This window comes from Camponotus floridanus, unplaced genomic scaffold (assembly GCF_003227725.1).
Source record: "Camponotus floridanus strain SB8 unplaced genomic scaffold, Cflo_v7.5 scaffold1, whole genome shotgun sequence".
Taxonomy (NCBI): domain Eukaryota; kingdom Metazoa; phylum Arthropoda; class Insecta; order Hymenoptera; family Formicidae; genus Camponotus; species Camponotus floridanus.
Genome location: NW_020229214.1, coordinates 2,052,841 through 2,076,042, shown reverse-complemented (window position 1 = coordinate 2,076,042; position 23,202 = coordinate 2,052,841). Strand labels below are relative to the sequence as shown.

The following is a 23,202-nucleotide window of genomic DNA, read 5'->3' as shown; positions in this document are numbered from 1 at the left end:
GTAATCAAACAAAACATCTCTAAAAAAAAACAGTTTAAATTTTAACACGTGAAAAATCTGAAAAAGATCGTACGGAGAGAATCTTGCAATTCTGACGGCATCGATTGGCGACTGCTGTGGACCGGTCCCGCTCCCTCTCTCTCGGTGTGCTTCTTGTCCATTTACATACAAATTTATTCGCGCGTGCAGGCGGCATGAATCGGTGCCGCTTCAAAGTAACCGGCAAACGACGTCGCCGATTACTTAGCCCGGAGGGCCGGGCCTGAGCGTCTTCTACATGAATGGAGCCGATCGGTCGCTCGCTAGTCGCGCCGCGGCCACGTTTCATATACGTATGCTCTCGCTGATAATGCCTTCGGTCAATAATCATATGCGGCACGCACGCACGCGGCCAGCCTCGCAGGCCTTCGGCAATGCTAACAAGCCTTTGCGGAAAAAGAGTTGGCGCCAAAAATATTTGCCGTCCGACGACGGCTATACATGAGAGCACTCCGCCGATAGGAAGCCGTCGTTTTTTGTCCAGTCCAACTTATTAGGATTCTTTACGCGCTTCCTAGCTGTTTCCCCTACGTCTCGTTAATTCTTATAAATTGGAGCGGTAAAGAAAAATATTGATCGCATCTCTGCGCATTATTCATAAAACATGTCAATTGTTATCGATATTTATATAAATAATTAAACGTATTTATATTAAATAATTAAATATGTTTAATATGTGTAAGAAAAATTAAAAAGTACTTTTTTAAAAGAGAATCTTTTGTAATTTCTTGCAATCTATTTTGCTACAAAATCTGAGAATTTAAAAAGCAATTGGAAAGAAAGTAAATGTTAGTTGAGAAAGATCCATAAATCCAAACTCGATGTAATAGGAATTAAAAGAATAGCGATGATAATGATATAATGTAATGCAATGTTTCTTTACGGTTGGTCGCGCGCGAGAAAAGTTAAATACGTACTTCTTTCTGTGCTCTGTAGAATTGGTAGATTTCCAGAATTCTGTTTTTATATTATCTTCAAAGACAATCTGTCGGCAATCTGCTTAAATCTGTTATCTAAATCTATATAGTTACTTATCGCTTCTCAATTGATTGTGAGATAATCGAGTTATATCCGTTCCATATCGGTAGAAAATTATAAACAAAAAATTGCAAGCACATATTCTTAGCACGATTTTTAAATCATCAAAGGCAATAAACTTAGCTTTATCAAGAGCGCGAAGCGATTAATAAATAAAAAGAATATTTATCTATTGCATTTCGTGTTATGTAAATATGCGTTTTATTATAAACTGTATTTACTATTTTTTGTATCAATCAGTGTCGCATCACTTCCAATAAATCTTCAACATGATTACGAAGATATAAAAGCGGTATAGAGAAATTCTACGAAACAAGCTGATTATAACTTTGCAAATGCTATACAATTCTCTCGCGTTTATCTTTTTACTTGTGTCAATTTCAAGTTTTGCTATCCAACACATTGGCGCCATGCTATATTGGTTATAATCTAATCTCGTGATAATGTATCGATGTACGTTTGTGTATCTCATCATGTGGACTTCGGAAAAACTCTCATAGCTCTTACAGATAGCTATTTATATCAAAAATCAGATGCATAAATGCGATATTTGCAATTAAAGACATGCGAAAAAAAAAATATGAAATCATAACATTTTAGACTTGACGGGATTTTATATATTATTTATTGTGTAAGCGCAATACGTATTATAATCTACTTATAGCTTACACCTTTCGATTACACTCGCAATCGAAATTCTATCGCTATATTAATATTATTATCGTTGCACGACAAATAAAATTTATGAATGATGGATTAAATAATTCATCATTCTCTCAATTTGGCTCAGTCGTTTAATTCGAAACAAAATAAAATATAAATAAAGGTTCTTATCTCGCGATATTGTCTATATCTAAAGTGTCTAAGGCATTGATTTTTCAATCGAGCATTTTCTTAGCGCAAAAATGATACTTGATCTAAAGTAGATGTGTAATTCAAATTATTTGAGACGCTTTTTACTGGCACAATTTTCTCATGCAATATTACAAGAGATAACTTTCAATAATCCATAATTCGATATTTTTATCATTAATATTTTAGTATCTAAGCAGAATTGACAATCAATTATCAAAAGTGATTAAAATATCATAAAAAATATATAGCAATTTTTAATTTGTAACTACTAAAAGTATATAAATTTATATAAAGTATATTAATAAAGTATATAAATAATTGATGTGGACAAGAAATATTCTTCTTCTTCGGATTAAGGGGAAATTACAATTTTAAAGCAGAGAAAAGAGAGATCGAGAGATGTTTATTCCTATCAATAGATGGAAACTCTTGGCAGATATATCGAAGAAAGATAGCGGCTGGGAGGAATAAATCAGGCCAAGAAGTCTCGAACGAAAAGCCTCAAGGAAGCGCTCCTTGATATTCGGAATTTAATCGCTCGTATATCCACCATTACTTCTCTATCTTGAACGGCAATTATTGTCAACCGCGTCCTTTGCCTTTTGGTCGGCAGATGAATCTACTTCGACGCTATCAAGCGCACATTATGTGCGTGCACACGTACACGTACCAATGTACCGCCGTGCATACGTGTAGTACGTTATACTGGCACCAAACGTATATAACTCCGCTTTATCGCAGCCATTAAGGAGACATTAAGTTCCTCTGCCAAGGGAACCAGCTTGACGCTAAGGACAAAAATGGCTCGGTGATTTCGTCGGGAAATCTGAGTACACGACCGCAAGGTCGACAAAACGTATCGAGATGCATAACCGCCGCGAAAGAAGTGCGTCTCTTGCGCAAATAACCGTCGTCGCTATCCACGCTATCATTAATCGAGATTTACGCTCGGTACTTAATATTACGTTGAAAGCGCATTGAGACAAATTTTACAAACTGCCGTCGAGCTTAGTTACGATATCGACGTTGGACGCTCTTTACGATAATGGAACTGCTCATATACCTTGATCGGTACGCGAGAGCGTACAAGGTACACGTGGTACGGTACACGAGAGATTAAAGAAATTGATTTCCGCTCGAAAGAGACGGCCACTTTCATAATTTCGTCCCGACGTACTCGTGTAGCGGTTTCGAAAATCGGTCGGCGCTGACAGCCAAGGAAACAAAAAGAATAAGAATCGATGGCATTAACATTCCAGATGAATATCGACTCATGAGATATGCCAAGGTACGATCAACAGAAAATATCCGACAATTATAATCACTTTGGACGTCCACTTGCATTCGCGAGACGATTAATACAACGTATATCGATCCGACTCATCGTTCGAAACAGATTACCGGATATTATTGTAGATACACTATCGACAATCAAGATGTCGACATTGTACATGCCAGCATCCACGTTAAAGTGAGAACTGTATTATGAAGAAAACTTACAACTGTTATTACGGTTACATAACGATTCAAGAATCATTTGATCATATGATTATAAATGATCGTGTGTAACGAGTGTCATGAAATTTTCTGTCAGACCTGAAATCGACTTAACTTTCGTTCTGTATCATTCGTCTAAAATGCTGTATTTACATGTACCTTATTACTTTGAGACTATATAAGTGAGATGAGTACGCGGTAATCCGAGCAGTCGATTGATCGAGTTACACTCATCCATTCGCAACCGTAAACAGAGTATCGGCAATACATTAACATCTGTGTCACCTTGCAACGTATCGCCATTCATGCATCAAGTCGCATTTACTCTCGAAGAGTTTAAATTTATAAATTACAGATAATAATGATATCGTTGATATATAATGTAAGGATTATGCAGAAGCATAATTTATTGCAAATTAAACCTCGAGGCATTTATATTACATTTTAAAACGTCATTCTTTCTCCTTTCGTTCTCTTTTCTTATCAGTTTTATTTAAATTTATAAACTCTATATTTTTAATATATATTTTAATTTATAGCTCTATATATTTTTTAATTTCAAAACCAGATAATAATTAATTTTCAATAATCACATTACTAGATAAATTATGCAGATATTTGGGAAATTTTTTCTAAAAAGAAGAAATTTGCAATCATCTGTGTCAATTAATTTTGAGAGCTCAACAAGAATAATACGTACGATTCAAAGGGTTGTTTTGTAACAAAGGCACGGTATCTGACCCAGATTAAGGCTATAAACTGTCCAGCCATAACATTGGTGCACCCGCTATGTTCGCGACACTATTATGATAAGTATACGTTGCTCACATTCCGTTCTCTATATTATTAACAATAGCTTCAAGTAACTCTGATATTTTACAAGTAAAAACCGTGCTGAGAAGCATAATAAATCTTATGGTAAAATAGACGACGTTGCGAGTTACGGAAGCGCCACTGGTGTACAATGCACCGTTACATTATTAACATATTTAATCGCCGTCATATATTCTCCAACGTGTTTATTGCCTCTTTACTCATTTCGAACCGTCAACCTCGGTTTGTCAGCTTCGGGCTGCCCCGGATAAGCTCGCGATGCATACGCACGTCGACGTGAAAACGCCGCAAAAGTGGGGAACGAAAATGCATCTCGACCACGAAACCACGTACAAATTGACGTGCAAATATTAGTCGCACGCGTTAGCGATTCTCAAACAAGTTCAATTACCACAAAGAGACGTGTGTAAGAGTATAGTTGCGTTGACCCACAAACCCTGAATCGCGTTATTAATCGATAATTTATTATATCGTAAGAAAAAAGTTACGACGAATTATACAAATTTATTTAATCCATACATGTGTGAAAAAATTAAGATTATATAAAAGAAACAATAAAAAATGTATCGCCACATCCGAATCAATACCCTGCCATCAAAGCACTATATTTAAAGTTTAATCGACGTTCGACGCGCGTGGCGTTTATGATAAATTATACCGCCACGCTGGTGTAATAATTTTTTGCCGACGATGCAATGCCGTAATCACCGATTACAACGCTGATATATAGGTTCGGAAATAATGATTCTCCGATTGAATGCATAATTGCCATCGCGGTGAGCGCGAAATAACAGCGCATCAGGCGTGATTCGGGGCGCGAGCTCTTTCTCCTCAAGCCTAATCGATCGATTTTAAGACCTGCCAAACAGCAGGGTCGCGAACAGGCCCCGAACGCAACCTCGAATTTGTCGGGGCACGTATGTGCCTACTACGAGGAAGATCTCGTCGTAGGAGGTCTCGATAACGACGTTGTACAGACGTATAGATGACTACTATAGGTAGTGTAAAGTCGTTTTAAAGACTCGCTCCTTCTCTCTCTTCCCGACTCAACGACTTAACTAACTAGCCAACTTGTCCTAGCGTTTTATTTTCCTCCTCTCCACTTTCTGCCCTACGCATTCGTCTATTAATGAAACGATTAGCCAGCTCTCTTCGCTAATTTTGCATCGATCGAGCGTCATTATTAACTGCCTTATCAACGTAATATACACGACTCTAAGTGAAATTACACTCCATGACAAGAATTAAGTCATATTGATCAAGAATTTACACGCCACACCATCCTATAATATCCAAATATTAAAATAATGAAGTCTATTTACATAAAACATATGCAAATTATATATTAAATAATGTAATAATAAATTAATTAAAATAAAATGGTAATCTAAATGGGTAATCAAAATGATAATCTAAAGTAAAGAAAAAAATGTACATCGAAACAGCAATGTAATAAAATTAATATTAATATTAATATTAATTTTTTGAATAATTTCTCCTAATGGATTCGATTAAAGATTTAAAGAGTGTAATCATTTACGCAATCAAGATATCGATACATCAGACAGACCATTATCTAAAGTGTTTGAACTTCAACGATTGTTTTTTACGGATGTACTTACTTGAGCAAAATTAAAAAATTATTCTTTTTATATCAGTTTCCGTTTACTTGCGTTTCATCGTGATGATAAATCAAGCCTAATGATAAAACAAACAGCAGGAAAAATTAAAGGTAAAATAACTTTTATGTTTGTCTCGAGATAGCATAAACTCAGGCGTCAGTGGCTTTTTCGTTGCCTTTCCCTTTCTCTTCCTGGATTATATACAACTATTAACGTATTGATTAGATACGACGATATTCTTACGTAATATTACGTAACAATATTTTATTCGTTATCCTACTTTACTCGATTATAAAGGGAAGCTAATCAAATTCTCGACGATATATCGGCAAGATTCGGCTATCTAGCCACGCAAAACGTCGTCACAACCACCGCGCATCTCGTTCATACTACACGTATGTCAATGACGTGCGGTAGATACTTGCCGGGCACTCCGTGGCTAAACATCCAGGCCGCCCGCGTCGTGAACTGAAGATGTTTGTTTGGTTTTCCCACGAAGAATGCCATGAAGCACTCTCGAAAGAGGCGACCGTGCACGTCGAGTGTCCGCGCGTTTCCAAGACCCGACACTTCGATCGCGTCGTCCCCAAAGCACATCGTAGCTACGTTATACTAGGCGAACCTTATACTAGGCAGAGAGCAAAGTTGTACAACCCCAAAGAGCGTATACCTGAACTTCGAGGAAAAACCGACTTTACGCGCACATTACGTGTTTCCTCCACCGTGTATTATAGTCTATTCATACAAAGTGGAAATAAAATGGAGGCGTATAATTCGCTTTATCCAGGCACATATCAGAAATATCGTCTACTATATAATTTTCCACAGAAAATCAAACAGCGACAATATATCTTCTTCGTACAGGATGCATTTTACAATTTAAATGAAAATATTTTATGAATGATGACATAAAAATTGCTGAATTGTTATAAAAAAGCGATTCAATGATTATGTCATCACTCGCAAAATATTAGCGGCAAATTGCACGCCATTTTATACGTTATCTATTTTCTGATCGTAATATTTGTTCACGTTATCGCTGCATTAAAACAGCGGTTATGCAAATTACATGTTTTCTTCATATCTGTTTTGTCATTGACTCATAAAATGGAGCAGACAGCACGGCCACGCACATAATGTGTGTACATGATTACGAAACATTTGATTATTTTAATTCTCTACTCGATAGTGTCTTATATAAAATTAGTCGAGGCGATATCGGGAACAAGACGTTCGCTCGGGAACGAGTAGAAAATTGTGGGAAGAGCCGGGCACAATCGAACAGACATGAGTTCATGAATTTTTCAGGAGTCTCTACGGGGTCGTCGTCACTAAAAGTCGATATCTGCGGCAGAAATGCCACTGTTTGGTCTCTGTCCCGATCTCTCTATCCGTCTTAAAGAATGTAAAGCCATGTTAACTACATGTAGATTCTCATTCCATGTGGAGAAAGAGAGAGAGAGAAAATAAAACTTTATCTCACATAAGCTATGTTTAGTGTACTGGTTGCTGAATAACACGTATAAAACTTGGGCAAACTCTTTCTTATCCGTTACAATTCAATTGTTCAAAACAAGAGATAAAAAATCCAAAGGATATGATGATGAATTGTTGATATTTGATAGTGTTCTCTTTTCATAACAAAGAAATCGCGAGATATGCACAAATTTCATATGTAGTACATATAGTAATATTTTCATATATATTTTACACAATATTTTATATGAGATATCCAGACGTTAAATAATCTATCAAAAAATATATTAAAAGATAGCATAACGATAATTTGAATAGAATTATGCACTAGAGAAAAGAATGTATGCTAATACAACATATAAAATTAACATTAATATTCGTGATAATTTCGAATAATTTCTATTGATTACATTGACTAAAAAAATTGATGTGATAAATTTCATATAATTCTTTCATTAATATATTCATTAAATATTTTATTAAACAATTAAGCGGAGGTAATACATATCAATTACCTCTTCAATTTATAATGAATTGTATTTGCATATTTTTTATTATTTTCCAATTTACTTTCACGATTTTTCATACTTTTAATACGAACCGTTTTATTTGAAAGGGTCATCGCAATGTAAGTGTATCGAATGAGTCAGTTCTCTCTTCCAGTGTGTTAATATTTCAACGAAATAATCTATGAAAAGACTAACTATACACCTCCCTCTCAGCCAAGATACGATTCTCGATAATGCATGCAAGAAAGAGCAACGACATCGATCATCTAAATATTTAGTCTCACGATCATTGACCTATCCCAACCATCTTGTTCCTAGACGTATCATCCTGTCTTAATCACATAGTATGTCGAGGACAGCGATCCTACGCGATGTGTGTGCATAACGATAACTTGATGCAACGCGCATACGCCATCGAGAAGGGACGATAACGCATTGAGACCGTTATCGCCCTCGTATCGCGTTACAAGCTGAGACGATTCGTGACGCGGACGCGTGTCCGAGAGTCATTGTACACCTCCTCGCCTCCCTCGCCCTTTTATTCAGCGGCTTTACTGCTACCACGTTCGATGCAGTAGCGCTCAATGCATATAAGAACCCTATCTAAGTTGGTATGCTTATTATCCGTCTATGATAGCTAGCGATAGCGCAATCATGAGCATACATGTGCGTAGAAAATATCGAAGGATATTGAAGCATTTATGTGCTTTGGAAGTATCGTAACTTTATTATACTTGTTAGACGCTCGAGTCATAAAATTTTACATTTACACAAATAAATATATGACAATATTTTTTGTAATAGAATATGTTTGTGTGGTATAGTGCTTATAAAAAGAATAGCAAGCTTATTACAATCGAAGAATAGTGAACATATATATTACCGTTAATGTTACATTTATCTCAACTATCTTTTCGTAATATCGTAAAAATATTTGGCCTTATTCTATAAATAGAACTTTATATGCGTTAGCATTCTTGGCGACTTTCGTAACGTATGTTTTCGACCTGGAAACACATATGTTGCTTTCGCGAGGTGAACACGGTACGTAATGGCAACATTTACATGAACGAATAAAATTGTCCGAGCGTAAGATCTAAACGTGTGTGTGTATCAAGGCATTCCTCCCTCTTCCTTCTTCTTACCCTAACTGCAAAGACTAGCTTTTTCAAACCCGGCACCATCCCCTTCGAAGTTACGTGACAGGGTACCGAGTTCGATGCCCGACCAGAGGCGAGCTGGTGGAAATGCGGACAAAACAAGACGCGCTGCTCTCACGACAAGTCAGCGGAATAAAGTTTGCCCGGTGACGGCGGTGGTAGTGGTGGCGATGGTGGTGGTGGCGGCGCCCGAAAACTTGGGAAAACTCGAAGTCTTCCCTGGACCCGATTCTAGCGGGAGGACAGGGGGGTTTAAGCACGACGACGGTGATACGAGGGGGCGGATGTCGGTGGTGGCAATACTCTAAACTAAAGTCGATGGCCGCCGCTCTTTCGGGAGTTCTGGGTGGGTTGGCCGCGCACGATCAACTCGCCGAGTTCGATTTGTAAACAGGACTCTCAATAATGGAAGATTGTTATAATCCAACCGGCACAGTCCCCACCGTGTGTTCCTCGAATAAAGAGAAGCAAGAGAACGGGAATAATACGTGAACGAACTTTAAGGTCGGATGATGCTCGCGAATAGAATGGTCTTTAACTGCGAAAAGTGCCGTTCGATAAAAGTTATTGGTTAAATTTATCATCATTTAGCAATCCGCACGTATAATTCGATTGTTTTACAGCGAAAAGAGTTCGTACTAGTGAAAAAAGTTGGTAATAAAAAAACAAATAAATGAAAAATATTTAATAACTTGAGCTATTTTTTGAAATTTCGCTATATTTTTATCGCGTTTTCTGTTTTAATTTTTCAATAATATTTTAATTCAATAGTATATTAATTTTTAATTATAATTTATGTATTATAATAAATCATAATAGATTCAACTTCAAAAAATCAGTAACCTATCAACCTATTTTCGTCCACTTATTCTTTCAATTACGAAATAGATGCTGTTTAAAAATATAAAATGCTCAAACATCTTCGGCGAGAAAAAGGCGATGATGGTTTTATAGCGTTCAACGTCATCAAATTAACCGCTAATCTCAACTCGTCCAGCCTCTCTATTTCATTCTCAGCGTACCTGTCATCGGCCGTGACGTGCCATTACGTAGCCACGGTAGAAAAGTTAATTGCCGCCGAAGCAAGCCCCTACACCAAGACACTCATTAGGTAGCTCCAGAGACCCAGTGACGTCAGACCTGGTAACGAGGATATGGGGGCCGATGATTCCTATGTCGTCTACCCTTATGATGTCCGCGCGCATGGTGGCAGTCGATTCATCCGGACTTTCCGTCCTATTCATGCTACTTGACCGTTCATTGTGATTTACACGATCATTAACGATACCAACCAAATAGAAGCAGGCGCGAGTTAAGAGAGACAGAGAGAGCGAGAGAGATTTACGCTGTTTTGGAGGACACAGCTGTTTCTTATATCGCCCGCTTCACGGAGAATGTGCGATCTATCCGAGAACGAACCTTTTTACGAGCACTCTGACTCTCGTTGTTACGACGAACCGAAATGAAATTCAAACTCATCACGAATTGCCCGGCCAGTTAATCGTAGCCAATTAGTAAAACAACGGAAGAATTTATAGGCGCAGCCATAAATCATCCATGCAAATGTTAGATTTTACAACAGCAGAATTGTTTTTTTGCGAGGGCAGCGTACGTAGTCAACTATCGCGTGCAATATTTGATATAACAAATATAAAGGAATTATTTAATTAAACTACTAAAACAATTTTTTTTAATTGATACATATCAAAATTGAAAATAATAATATTACTCTCTAAAAGTGAATCAGTGAAAATATCATTAATTTAAACAGTAAAATAAGATTTCGCTGAGAATCAGTGAGTATTTTACTGATTTTCAGTGGAAATTTATTTTTTTGTTATTTTATCTTAAATCTCACTGATTATGGTCAGTTAAAATAAAATTCACTGTAAAACCAGTAATCGCTAGTTTGTTCATTTACCGCTAAAATCGCTATCTCTCTCGTATTTAGCTTTAGTCAAGAATTATATAAAGTTTGCAAAGACCGACAGATAAAATTAGAAGTATTACTTCAATTTAATTTCTGATACAACCTCAATAGAGAGGCATCGGATATTAAACCGATCTTATAAGTCAGACAAATAAATGTCTGGCTTAATGAAAATTATTCGTTCGTTATCTATTTAAAATAACAAGTTCAATATGCATATAAATAAAATAAAATTTTTAATATAATAAATATTTAGTAAATAAAATTTGTAATTTTAGATGAAATAGATAGAAAGATGAATTGTAGTTTAATATTACTGACAATAACGAAAGAAATATTACTGATTGAAACAGTCAAAATTATTAACTGATTCTTTCAATAAAATATCACAGATTTACAGTGCTGTACTTATAACTGTAATCAGTGACTATTTGCTATTTTTCAGTGATAATACGCTGATTCACTTTTAGAGAGTAAATAACACGATAAATGACAATTTCCATGAATATTTTTCATTCTTACGCATCGCGATACGATGTTTTTCTTTCTCCCTCTCTTTCTCGTTTGTCTAACGGATCACCGCATCCAAGAAACGGGCTGATTGACTTTTTAATTGGAGCCCCACGCCCGGTAATTACAACCGTCGAACCTCTTATCCTTAGTCCTCGTACTTGGCGCAAGCGAGCGCGAGCAGACGTCCATGCCAGTTCGATAATACGCAAACTGGAAATCACCGTGCATGCACGTCCTCGTTGCCTGACATCATTTACTTTGGTCCGTGACGAACGACGCTCAACCACGTCGCTTTTATCCCGCCTTGTCACTACTATGTTGGTTTCAGACAGCGAGAGATGAGCTCGACTTGATACGGACGCGCCGAAGCAGGTGGACGAGAACAGAGACATAAAGGATCAAAAAAAAAACCCGAGCATACCGCACGGATGATTACGCGACGCGTATGACAAGGCCGATCGGCAGCGTGTGATTAAAGAGCTCGGAATCTCCAAAGCGATCCTTCGATCCCTCTTAGAGACGACACGACTCATTCCTTAGGAAGGATACTTAAATTTGATCGAGGACCGCTAATATATCGTTCCATAATTTTATCAAAAATTATTATAAAAAAATATTCTTTTTCGATATAAAATCTAATTTAAGATCACCATATTTCCCGTGCAATATTTTAATTTTATATCAATGTATAAGAAAGCATCAAATTAAATTTCAACTAAAAGGCCTATCAAAAATTAAGTGCATAATATTTTTTATCTACCCAATCGATACTCAATTCACCACAAAACCCTTTAATTATCAATGTAAAATAACTTCATAATTAAACCTTCCACGTAATATGGGATCGATGTAGTATCAAGATATCGTAAGTATCCCTATTCATCCTTCGCGTGCGAGCGATTAAGTTTCCGAGGTCCTCGTACATGCCTGCGCATCCACGCAACGCGAAACGAAAGAGTTGATTTATTAGAGCGACGAAATGATTCTCATTACATCGCTCGTCTTCTTGACCGACCGGATTCTTGATTCAGACACCCGCTCATCTCGTAGCTCCGTTTCGACATCGGGATATCGTCGCATGTTCGTGATCGCATTAAAATTATCATGTAAGCGACAATTTCGCATAATTGCCATATAAGTTGCAAACTTTCCAAAGCTTATTAGATACGAAGATGCGATAAGTGCGTATGTAAGTAGTCTCTTCCATCGTGACGAACCGGCGCGAATACTTAATAAAAGAGTATCGCAGCGATTTTGATATAAAACTTATTATCGGCGCAATAATTTTCGTGTGTAATTTTAACACGTCCTGTGAAAATGAAAAATTTTAGTCGTTGATTCATTGAATTTTCTTGTGCAATAAAAAATAAATTTTAAAAAATGTAAAATATATAAAAATATAATTCTTTTAGAGAAACTGAAAAAGAGGAATTAAAAAAAAATCAATGATAGAGAACGTTCTTCGCTGAAGAGGGTAGACATTTTTTAGTTAGGCTTATATAATACACCCCCTTTTATATAGTCCCTTATATAGTACACACGCAAACCTAGTGATATCACGACACGTGCAGAGAATAATCGATCGGGGCTTCAAGTGTTTCTTCGTCGAAGAACAATGAGCGCAAATTTTCTGCCATAGGTTGAAAAGCAATTTTCATTAATCTTCATATACTTCGCGAGGGTAAAAGCGAAATATGCGGGCGATCTGTTCCACGTATTAACAGATAGAAGTGTACGTGTGTATTACATGAATGAATACGCACGTGATGGACGCTACGTTTCTTCTGCGGCCGAATCTTGAATATTTCCCAGAAAAATGATATTAAAGTCGTAATAACTCGGTCTTAATTCGTTCTTTCTCGATTAACGATTATCAATGGTTGTCTCTTAAATCGAGTTTTGCGAGCCGAGAGATAGTAATGAAGAAAAAAAGCGCGGAACGTGAGTCGCGTTTATTACTTTGTACATGGCATATGTCATATGGAGAGACGATTCAGTCGCCACAATTATTGCGCATCGAGAAAACCACATTGAACGCGTCGCAATCGAAGCATGTCGACTTTTACTTGCCGCAAGAGGTAAGGAACGTCGCGTCGATTCCGCCACGATCATCGATCATTCTTACAACTTTATGGATTTTGGTCCACGCGATTTACTTCCTCCTTCGATAATGGTGGACTTAACACTTTGTCACCGGTTGCAAATTCAATTGCGGTTGAATGCCCCGAATAAATACGTCATGACCGCGATCGATTTACCAAGTCGCTCGGAAGGTAGTAAAATAAAAAGCAGGTTCATGGAACGAAATATTCAAAAAGGGCAAAAGCGAGATTATTCACGATATTCATATTAAGCTTATCGATCCTCCAATGCATTTAGAACAGATACATTAACGAGCGAATAATCGATTTTCCTATAATATTTCATGGAAAAACGAGGTCGCGATGTTTTTATAATTATTATATATAACTTTCAATTAAGTAATCGTACTAGATTATATTAAAAATATTATTTCAGATATTTACTATTTACTAAATCGTCATTCTAATTAATTTCTTATTTTATTAATTCTAAATTATTAATTATAATATAACACTCTCAATTAAAGATCATGCTAGATATAATATATTAAAAATATTATTTCAGATATTTACTATTTATTGAATCTTCATTCTAATTAATTTATTTTATTAATTTTAAATTATTAATTATAATATAACACTTTCAATTAAATATTATGCTAGATATAATGTATTTATATTATTTATTTATATTAAAAATATTATTTCAGATATTTACTATTTACTGAATCAATCTAATTGATTTCTTATTTCATTAATTCTAAATTATTAATTATAATATAACACTTTCAATTAAATATCAAATATGCTAGATATAATATATTAAAAATATTATTTCAGACACATATTTGCCATTTATTTTATATAATTCTAATTAATTCCTTATTTTATTAATTATAAATTATAAACAGATTTCATATAGAATCATACTGCGGATACATGCGGAAGCATCTTTACATATATTTATGTACATATTGTAGAATATATATGTATACCGTTCAGATAACCTGGTAGCCCAAGTGGTTCACGAGAGAGAAGCATATAGGGACACTCGTTCCCATAAGCAAAACTCCCGTCTCTCCTTCCGCGAGAACGGGGAGAACACGCAATTCCAAGGGATTAGACGTCACTTGATACCCGTTCAGCTTATGTCCCGTAACGTACACCGGACGTAGAAATGTCCTGAGCCAGCGCATTGCTTTTACCCGCAGCTACCTAATAGCCAGTGGTAGCGTTCAGTCGCCTCCACTACTACATGTCATGACGGAAGGAAGGGGCGCTCTTGCGATCCTTGCCTCGAGCTTAGAACTCAATCCGACCAAGGAGGGTCTAGCACCGACCACCACGCATGAAGCACGAACAAATTAACTGGCACGCGTGATTTGTCTGTAGCTCTTGAAAGTACGATTACAAAGTAAAATATTTAGCAAATTTTTTTTTAGAAATTTATGCTAAATAAAAATATTATTTTTATTTGTAAAAATATTAATATTATTTTTATTTAGCATAAATTCATTCGAGCCAAAATCTTAATTTTCAAACACTGTTAATTTTCTGCAAGGTTTTTATTACTCAAAATAAATAATGTATGGGATCTTTAAGATCGACCAAAAAATCATCTCAATGAATAATCTCTAAAATTCGAATTTGTGCAGAAAAGTTGATCTCTTTTAAATACATTTACTATCGATTAAAAAAAAACACATTGCCTATAATCATTGTTAATATTTAAATTGTCAGTATCTGCAAAGATTATACGATAAATGTATGCCCTCAATGCGAGAGAGAGATAAAAATATTTCTCGTCTATCGAATAGATAAAAATATTTTTCTGTCTATCGAATAGAAAGGCGGCTTCACATATGCCGCTGACTGCGATTGCAATTTCTCTTAAATATCGATTTCGATGCAAGTCATAACACGTGTTATCGCAGGTTATACTTAGCGGCTTGTACGTATGTATTCCGCTAGGCTTCCAAGCAATTCTCCGTACGAACCGAAAGAATGAATACTTATGCGTGTAGGAGAGAGTACCAGACTTATGTACGCACACGGTACGAGGGGTGTTATATTACTTTCATACTGTATTTGTCGTGTGGCTGGACCTACCAGTTCACGATTGCGGATAATTTCTACGTCGTTAAGTCGCTGGTTAAGACTTTCATCGTCAAAAGATAGCAAGGTTAAATTATTGTATTAACATAAAAGAAAGTGGACTGAAGTCTAATATAAATATTTAAGTAAAATATTTAAGTATTTTTACATTTTATATAAGATACATAAAAGATCTAAATATGAATAAAAATTTAATATGTAACAATTTTAAACTTCGAATTGAAAAAATGCCTTGGGAAAAATCGAAAAAAAGTTTTCAGGTAAAACTATAACAATAAACATTGTTATTCCGAAGGAACAACGATACTTTTTATTAAAAGCAATACGATTGCATGCTATATATGAAGTCTCAATATAAATATCCTTGCACATTTATGGCTTTAAAGTAGTTGGACGAATCGAAGGTACTGTATGTTGCACCTGCCATAATCGCAGGGCAGTTCTGCTTGTAAACGAATGCCTTTACTTAACACGTTATCGTGCCTAGTAATTGACCAAATTACCGATAAGGGGTTGCTAGGAAAATCACGTTCGTTCTCTTAGCCGTTAACTAGCCTACTTATGTTAGACGCTTTAGAACATTTGTTCCTCATTTGGATACGATAATATCGAACATGATATTTTGTTAAAAGTTTTGTAATAAGTAAATTTCATAAAATTCGAAAAACGATTTTATAGACCAGACAGAATGAAAAAATTAATTATTCATAAAATATGTATAATATTAATTGATTATTAATTGATTATTAATCAATTACGATCTTAATTAGTCATCACTAACTCATTAATTAATCATCAATTATAGTATTAATTATTGTGTGAACGTAATGTAACGCACATTGATTGGAAATAATCCATTCTGCGAATTCGACTTTAATATTAAATGAGTAAAAAGTTCGAAGAATATCCATAGATATCTATTTGTTCGATGAAACTCTGTCGCAATAATATTCGATATCAAACATTGTGATGCAAGATAGATAATATCATTACCGCGATTTTTTTTTCCTGACTGAATTGTATCCACGCCTATATAAATGCTATTCGATATATTATTGTAATCAACACGCAATAATAATGAAATGGATAATATTCTACTTTTACATTCTACCAATTGTTCTTCAATCCGCATTAATACAAGGACTCTACAAATGCAAATTTCAACGAATCAAAATATATTTCGCTAAGTTTTTCGTTATTTTTAGATATTTTCTCGTTTTTAATCTTTTCTTTAAATATTTCTTTTTTGTTAAATAAATTAGATGTAATAATTTTCGCGCATGCAAAAAAAATTATTAAACGATTAAAAATTATTTGTAACATAATTATCAAAATGTAATTTTGCTTTTTCTGTACAACATAAATATTTCACAATATCTACACTTGTGTAGAAAAAAATCCATCTTTATATACGCTGTCGAAATGTTATATATGATGCTTATCTCGCAAAATATGCCTTAAAGATATTTTATTAAAGAAATGATGGAAACGATTGCACATAAAATATCCATCGATTTCTTTAACAAGGTCTAAGAATGAACTACGTACCAAAATGCATTATGTACAGTCATTAGCCCCGCTAAAATCTTTCCTATGTTCGCTTATTATTCACGTTAGCATACGCTTCGTCGCGAATTTACAATATTTGCGCATCGTAGATCGAACTTTCATGAGCTCTTCCATGAAGAAAGATTTTTCATAAAACGTTAATATTAATTTTCGCGTGGTGATAAAACGCCACTATTATTTAACTATCTTTATATTTGCATAAAAAAGATATGTGTCTAATTTTAATGCTAATTATTAGTAGGCAATTAAAAGCAATTAGTAGCCGATTAAAATCGAGGCTGTTAATTTAAAAAAAATCGCAAATAAATGTGAGTAAAAGAGTTCAATTATCCTGATTAATCATGATTATCTATTTAAAATTCATTGTACCTATTCAATGGATGTAAGGTGCGTGCAGACAAAAGTCGCCCATCCATTATTGGAAAATACGATAAAAGCCAACGAGTCGTGAAAGGTCCCAGAATCGCAAGGCGCATGACCATACGGCGTAACGAATGCTGTCACTCAGGTCGAAGCAGGGGATAATTCCCTGCGATTCAGATATTGAGTGCCATACAGCGCAAAATAATGACCTGCGTTACATACGTTAAACCGTTCCGCATGCGAATGAAATATCGAAAAAGTGCCGGTAATTATAAGGATCAGCAGCAGAATAAATCGGAATGCGGATAATGGTTCTGCGTGACGATGACGCAAAAAATTTACAATATGATTTTACAAGACAAAGAAGAATATTTCGGACACATCATTTGATATCTATTTATGCAAATCACTATATTTCAAATTTGTCTGTCAATGACAAATTGATATCAATTGATATCAATTTGTCATTGACAGAAAAATATTTCATCGGTTTGCAACGATTGATCAAATATAAAATATAGTGATTTGCATAAATAGGGAGAAAAAAAAAGAAAGTAAAGAAAAAAAATGAATAGAGTATCGAGTATCATTGTCTAATCACACGGAGCTCATCCGAAAAATATTTTAATTACGCGTTTTCCTTATCTAAAATATGCCTCGTTATCGGTGACGTGTGGTCTGATTTTTCTCGCTGACAACTTTGCCGCCTTCTGATAATCGTCAAAGTGGCGGAATTCCGAATGGTCGAGTGTTTATTCGATAAAAGCAAACGATCTTGGTCGCCGTCTTCCTAGACTGATCAGAGTCTCGATCTCGAGAGCAGAACGCGATTTGTTACGACAGTGTGTCGCCTATGAAATCGAAACCTATTCGCGCAGATCTCTGATAAGTCGGAGTGTCCTACTTAATGATTCGAAAGTCCAGCTGATATTTTTTAATTCGTATATTTAGGTGAAGATGCGAGATGTTTAGATTAATATATATATATATATATAATATATATATATATATATATATATACCTCTTTCGCGATTTAAAACAAAAGTCGAGAATCGCTGAAAAATTTTGCTGCGCGAAAAATATTAGCAGTAATAGAGCAATTATTATTTAAATTGATTAATATTATCTAACTGTATATTTTTAATTCATATTCAAATAACTATTAAATTTTTACAAAAACAATTAATTAATAAACACGAGAATCATAATAAAGAAATATCTAATATATTATAATTATATTATAATAAAATATATCATGACACATGCAAGAGAGTTAGAATAAAGAGGTAACGATCAAAAGACTAAAGATGCTGAATGCAATGCATACACAAGCCGCAAATGTGTATGCAGCACCGTGAAATTCCCTACCTGACGTGAACAACCGTTGGCTCGAAAGGGTATGGCTTTTCATTTGCCGACTGCAAATCGTGTCAAGGTCCTGTCGATTACGTTCATCTGCAGGGGTTACTGGTAATGTAACGAAGGGGTGGTTGAGTACCGCTGTTTGAGACCGTTATTCAGCAACGGTGCAAATAAATTAAAAGTGATACTTTAAAAGAGATGGAAGCTCCATTTTTTCTCCTTTAAGCATCTCATGCAAATTAAAATGTAATCTCATTCCAAGAGATCTTGAGATAATTACAATGCAGATTATTATCGGAAGAATGGCTATTTTTATTTTATTTTACGTATAACATCAGGGAAGAAGGGCCTGCAAGAGAAGAGAGACTCTTCGATCTTCTCCCTTAAACTATTCCAGTAGCATACACTGCGCTCGCAACGGATACCGTTATACAAGCGTTGTACCCGTCTGAGGTAGGACTTGTCTCTTACCGTATTTGAACATAACTGCGCTTTAAAATCGACACGATTTTTCGGATCCACTCATCGCTTTACCGTCTGATGTTGAAAAATTCCACGAAAAATTTGTGTCTCAAAATGAACACGTTTTTTTTAGACTATTTTCTCAGACTCATCGCGCGTTTACGGATCTAACTTTTATTTTAAAATCAAGCACGTTTTTCGACCAAACAAAAATCTGTTGTGGTTGCATTATTTTTTTTTGCATACATTAATATTATTATCACGAAGAGACTTCAATCGATCTCGAACAAACTCGCGTATCGATATGTTTAATCAAAATGAAATCTTAACACCGAATTGTGATTATTACAGTAAAGAGTTTACTCGAGGAACACGTGCATGTAACGTCACAAATGATAAGCTGCGAATCGTAAAGAGGGAGAAGGTTATCTTGTTTAAAATAAACATTAAATTAACATTATATGTATGAGAATAATTTAATAAATACGCAAATAATAAATATATTACCATCAATATTCAATCAACATCATTACTCATATATATGTGCACAAATGTTACATACACGCGCGTGTGCCTACGTGTATTTAATGCGATTATTAAATCCTTTCATTCAATTATTCGCCAGCTTTGCTGTTTTCTCGTTTTTTCATCTCGTTTATTCGCTAAAGCGCACGTGAACTTTGATAAACAAGCCCGCCGCGAGATACGCATCGATCACGATCCCGCGCGTGTAAACAACTTACATTTGGTTCCGCGTTAGACGACGTGGATTGACGAGATCGTGAAGGAACCGCGTGATCCGAGGCGGACGTCATCCCAGTATTCGTGTACGAGTACCTTTGTCAGCTCGGAGCCAAGATCATTCACCCACCGTCGTCGTCGTCGTCGTCGTCGCGGTCGCGAACGCAATTGCGCGACCACTACCACCACCGATAACAATAATAACAACAACAACACCGCACGCAGCACCAGCACGCAGGCCCACCGCCACGAATCACAAGAGGAATAAATTTTCCTTTTTTCTCGCGGATTTTCTGGACGCACGCGCGTGTACGATCCTCGATGTACGAGGGGGAGGATGACTCAAGTGTCGGTGTAGTGTGGCGGGAATGCCGAGATCGTCCTTTCGTCCGATCCCCTCGGAATCATCTTAACTCGATCGATTCGCGCGCGACTCGATCGAGAGAAATATACGCGAGGCGCGCAAGCCTCCTCTCGTCGACGATCCGATGATGGAGCAACGCGATCGCGCGCAAACTCTGTTCGTCTTATTATGTTTTTCTCATATTAAAAAAAAAATCACACTCACGTGCTAAGAGTGAGACGCATCCAGGCGCGTTTGCGTCAGCAGCGTCGACGCATTGCGTCGGGCTGGCCTCCGGGAGCTGCTTTTAAAATCCTCGCATCTAACGACGCCGCTGTCCCTCTTTGTCACTCTTTGCCCTCCTCGTGGCTCACTTCGCGCTTCACTTTTGCGATTCTTCCGATCGAGCCCGATCGACGATGCTCGATTGTTCGCGCACAAAGTTGTTACACAAATTACTACGCCTCGATATCGATACCAGGAGTAAATTCCGAGCCGCTCCGAAGCCAGGCGTTCACCGTCGCGTCACTATCGCGTCTGCGGCACTGCTTGTATTACACACAGGCACCGGTGCTGTTAACCGAGCGAATCGCGTCAATGGCAGCTGCACGTCGCGAGACACAATCGCGCATATTCAAGCGAGTCCGCTTGATCGTGCGAAACTTGTCGTTCATCACCCCGATAATGGGAACGATCAACAACGAACAATGGCAACGAAAGCGTGCTCTCGAGACCAGCGGCGGTCGACGACAACGTGGCCGGTACGTCAAGTCGCTTGGAAGCGCGCCAACGTTCTGTCGTCGAGGCAGGGATGGCGGCGAACGTAGCCAACTTCACGGTGCTCTGGAAAACGCGCGGGAAGGAAACTCGCGCTCTTGTCGGCGCGACGCGCGATCAACCCTTAGGAGCGATCGCGCCCTTCGTCGTGCGCAGAGAGAGGAAGGGACGGAGGAGGCCGCGAGATACAGGCGGATAAAGATGCATCCGGATCGTTCAACGTAGCGACACCACGACGGAACGACTACGACGACGACAATGCGACGGACCCGACAACGTAACACGCGTAGCACGACGGTAAGATACAACAACAGTGCCGCTCGTCGTGTATCCCGACGGCTCGAAGACGCGCAAGTCAGCCCCACTAGTGTCGGCTCGTCGGCTTACCTGGCCGCTCGCCTGCCTCGCCGCCGCCGCTCGCCTAGAGTGTACCCCCACCCCTCTCGCGCCACCCCTCCACTCGTATGGTACACGAGGCTGCCCCTCCATCTCGGCGCGCTCTTTTCCCTACTCCTCCTTTTGTCTCTCTCTCACGGCGTGCAATCCCCCCGCCTCGGTAACCCTACTTTTCTACCTTACGCACTTTTCTTACCTTACCTTACGCACGTCCCGTACTCTCTTTTGTACGGTGAAGTGATATGGAAACGCGTTTTATATCGCCCAGGCGAGCCGGTGAAAAGATTGCGGCGATTTCATAGCGACACGTGGCGACGGTCCCTGTGCGTTTCCCGCGTCGCAGGAACGATATCGCGGATGGAGAAGTACCGCTCGTAACATTTTCGTCCGTATCTATGTACATTTCCAGATATTTTATTCATCTGTCACGCGAGAGAGGAAAGAAATTTTACGATAATAAAGATAACGCGCGCGCGCGCGCGCACCTTTATACGAGTATGTCGTTGCTCGAAAAGTTCCTTCAATTTTGTGCACATTCGTATTCCGACGAAATCTCGATAGTCTCAATTTCTTTATCGTGGCCGTTGAACACCATCTGCCACCAATTCGAAAAGCGCAACTCGATGTTCTAATCTGGGAGTTAGTGTACTTTTCAAGTTTCCGTTATCAGTATATTTTTGGCAGGCTATTATCTTCTTGATAAAACGGCTTCGAGAGACGCTTGTTATTGCTATCCTCCGTATAAATTGCGGCATCGAACGCAAACCGTTGCCGTTTACCGCGTTTACATTTTCGGAGTATTTCTCGTCAAAAGTTTCTCGAGACCCCTCCTCTCGCTATCTCTCGCGAATATTCTTCCTGCCGATTCCTCAGCATCTCGGCATCCGCCATCGCACACTCGCATTTTTAAACCATCACGCAACACACTCGCACGATATAAAACTTAAAGGTCACTTTATAACCGAGACAGACAGACGGACAGACGGACGATCCGCGAAACGAAAGTGCGCGATAGCACGCGGCGGGGGAGAGGAGGAGGGAGCGCGCGCGCGCGCGACGCGATATTTACTTATCTCTTTTTATTACTTTCATTTCGCCGCCGGGATGTTCGTGACGGCCGGGCGGTATATAAATTACGGTGCAGGAGACACACGTGTCGTATATTCCGTCGCACTGTCACTCGTCGTACGTACGTCCGTTGACGAGCGTCCGATTGCGTAATCCACGCGAGAGAGTTTGTTTTTCTAAGTGACTCACAACCGCACGATTATTTTAATATATTTCAATGAATGTCGAATGTGTTGCACCATTCACGAGGCGCTCAAGGACCTTTTCGCGGGACACACGCACGGATTTCACGTCGTCCGTCGTCCGCACGAGATGAACGAAGATGCGAGCGGCCCGCGGTGAACGGGGACAAGAGGGCAGGCCAGGGGAGATGGGACGAGAGGGGGAGGAAAAAGAATTCGCGATATGCAGCTCATCTCCGCGGCGGAGAACGAGGCACTGATGACGGGAGC

At 37.7% G+C, this 23,202-nt stretch overlaps 1 protein-coding gene across 6 annotated transcripts in view; it reads right to left on the bottom strand.

Moving 5' to 3' along the window:
- Positions 1-23,202, bottom strand: part of LOC105250422 (fibroblast growth factor 17) — a 129,646-nt gene that overhangs the window by 35,016 nt on the left and 71,428 nt on the right. Inside the window, exon 1 of one of the 6 annotated variants that reach the window (XM_011256509.3) lies at positions 20,735-21,686. The exons of 3 other annotated variants lie outside the window; for them this stretch is intronic. In XM_011256509.3, coding sequence (XP_011254811.1) covers positions 20,735-20,754 — 20 coding nt within the window. In that variant the 5' untranslated portion in view covers positions 20,755-21,686. 2 more of the 6 variants (XM_011256512.3, XM_025406204.1) reach the window with 2 other exon arrangements.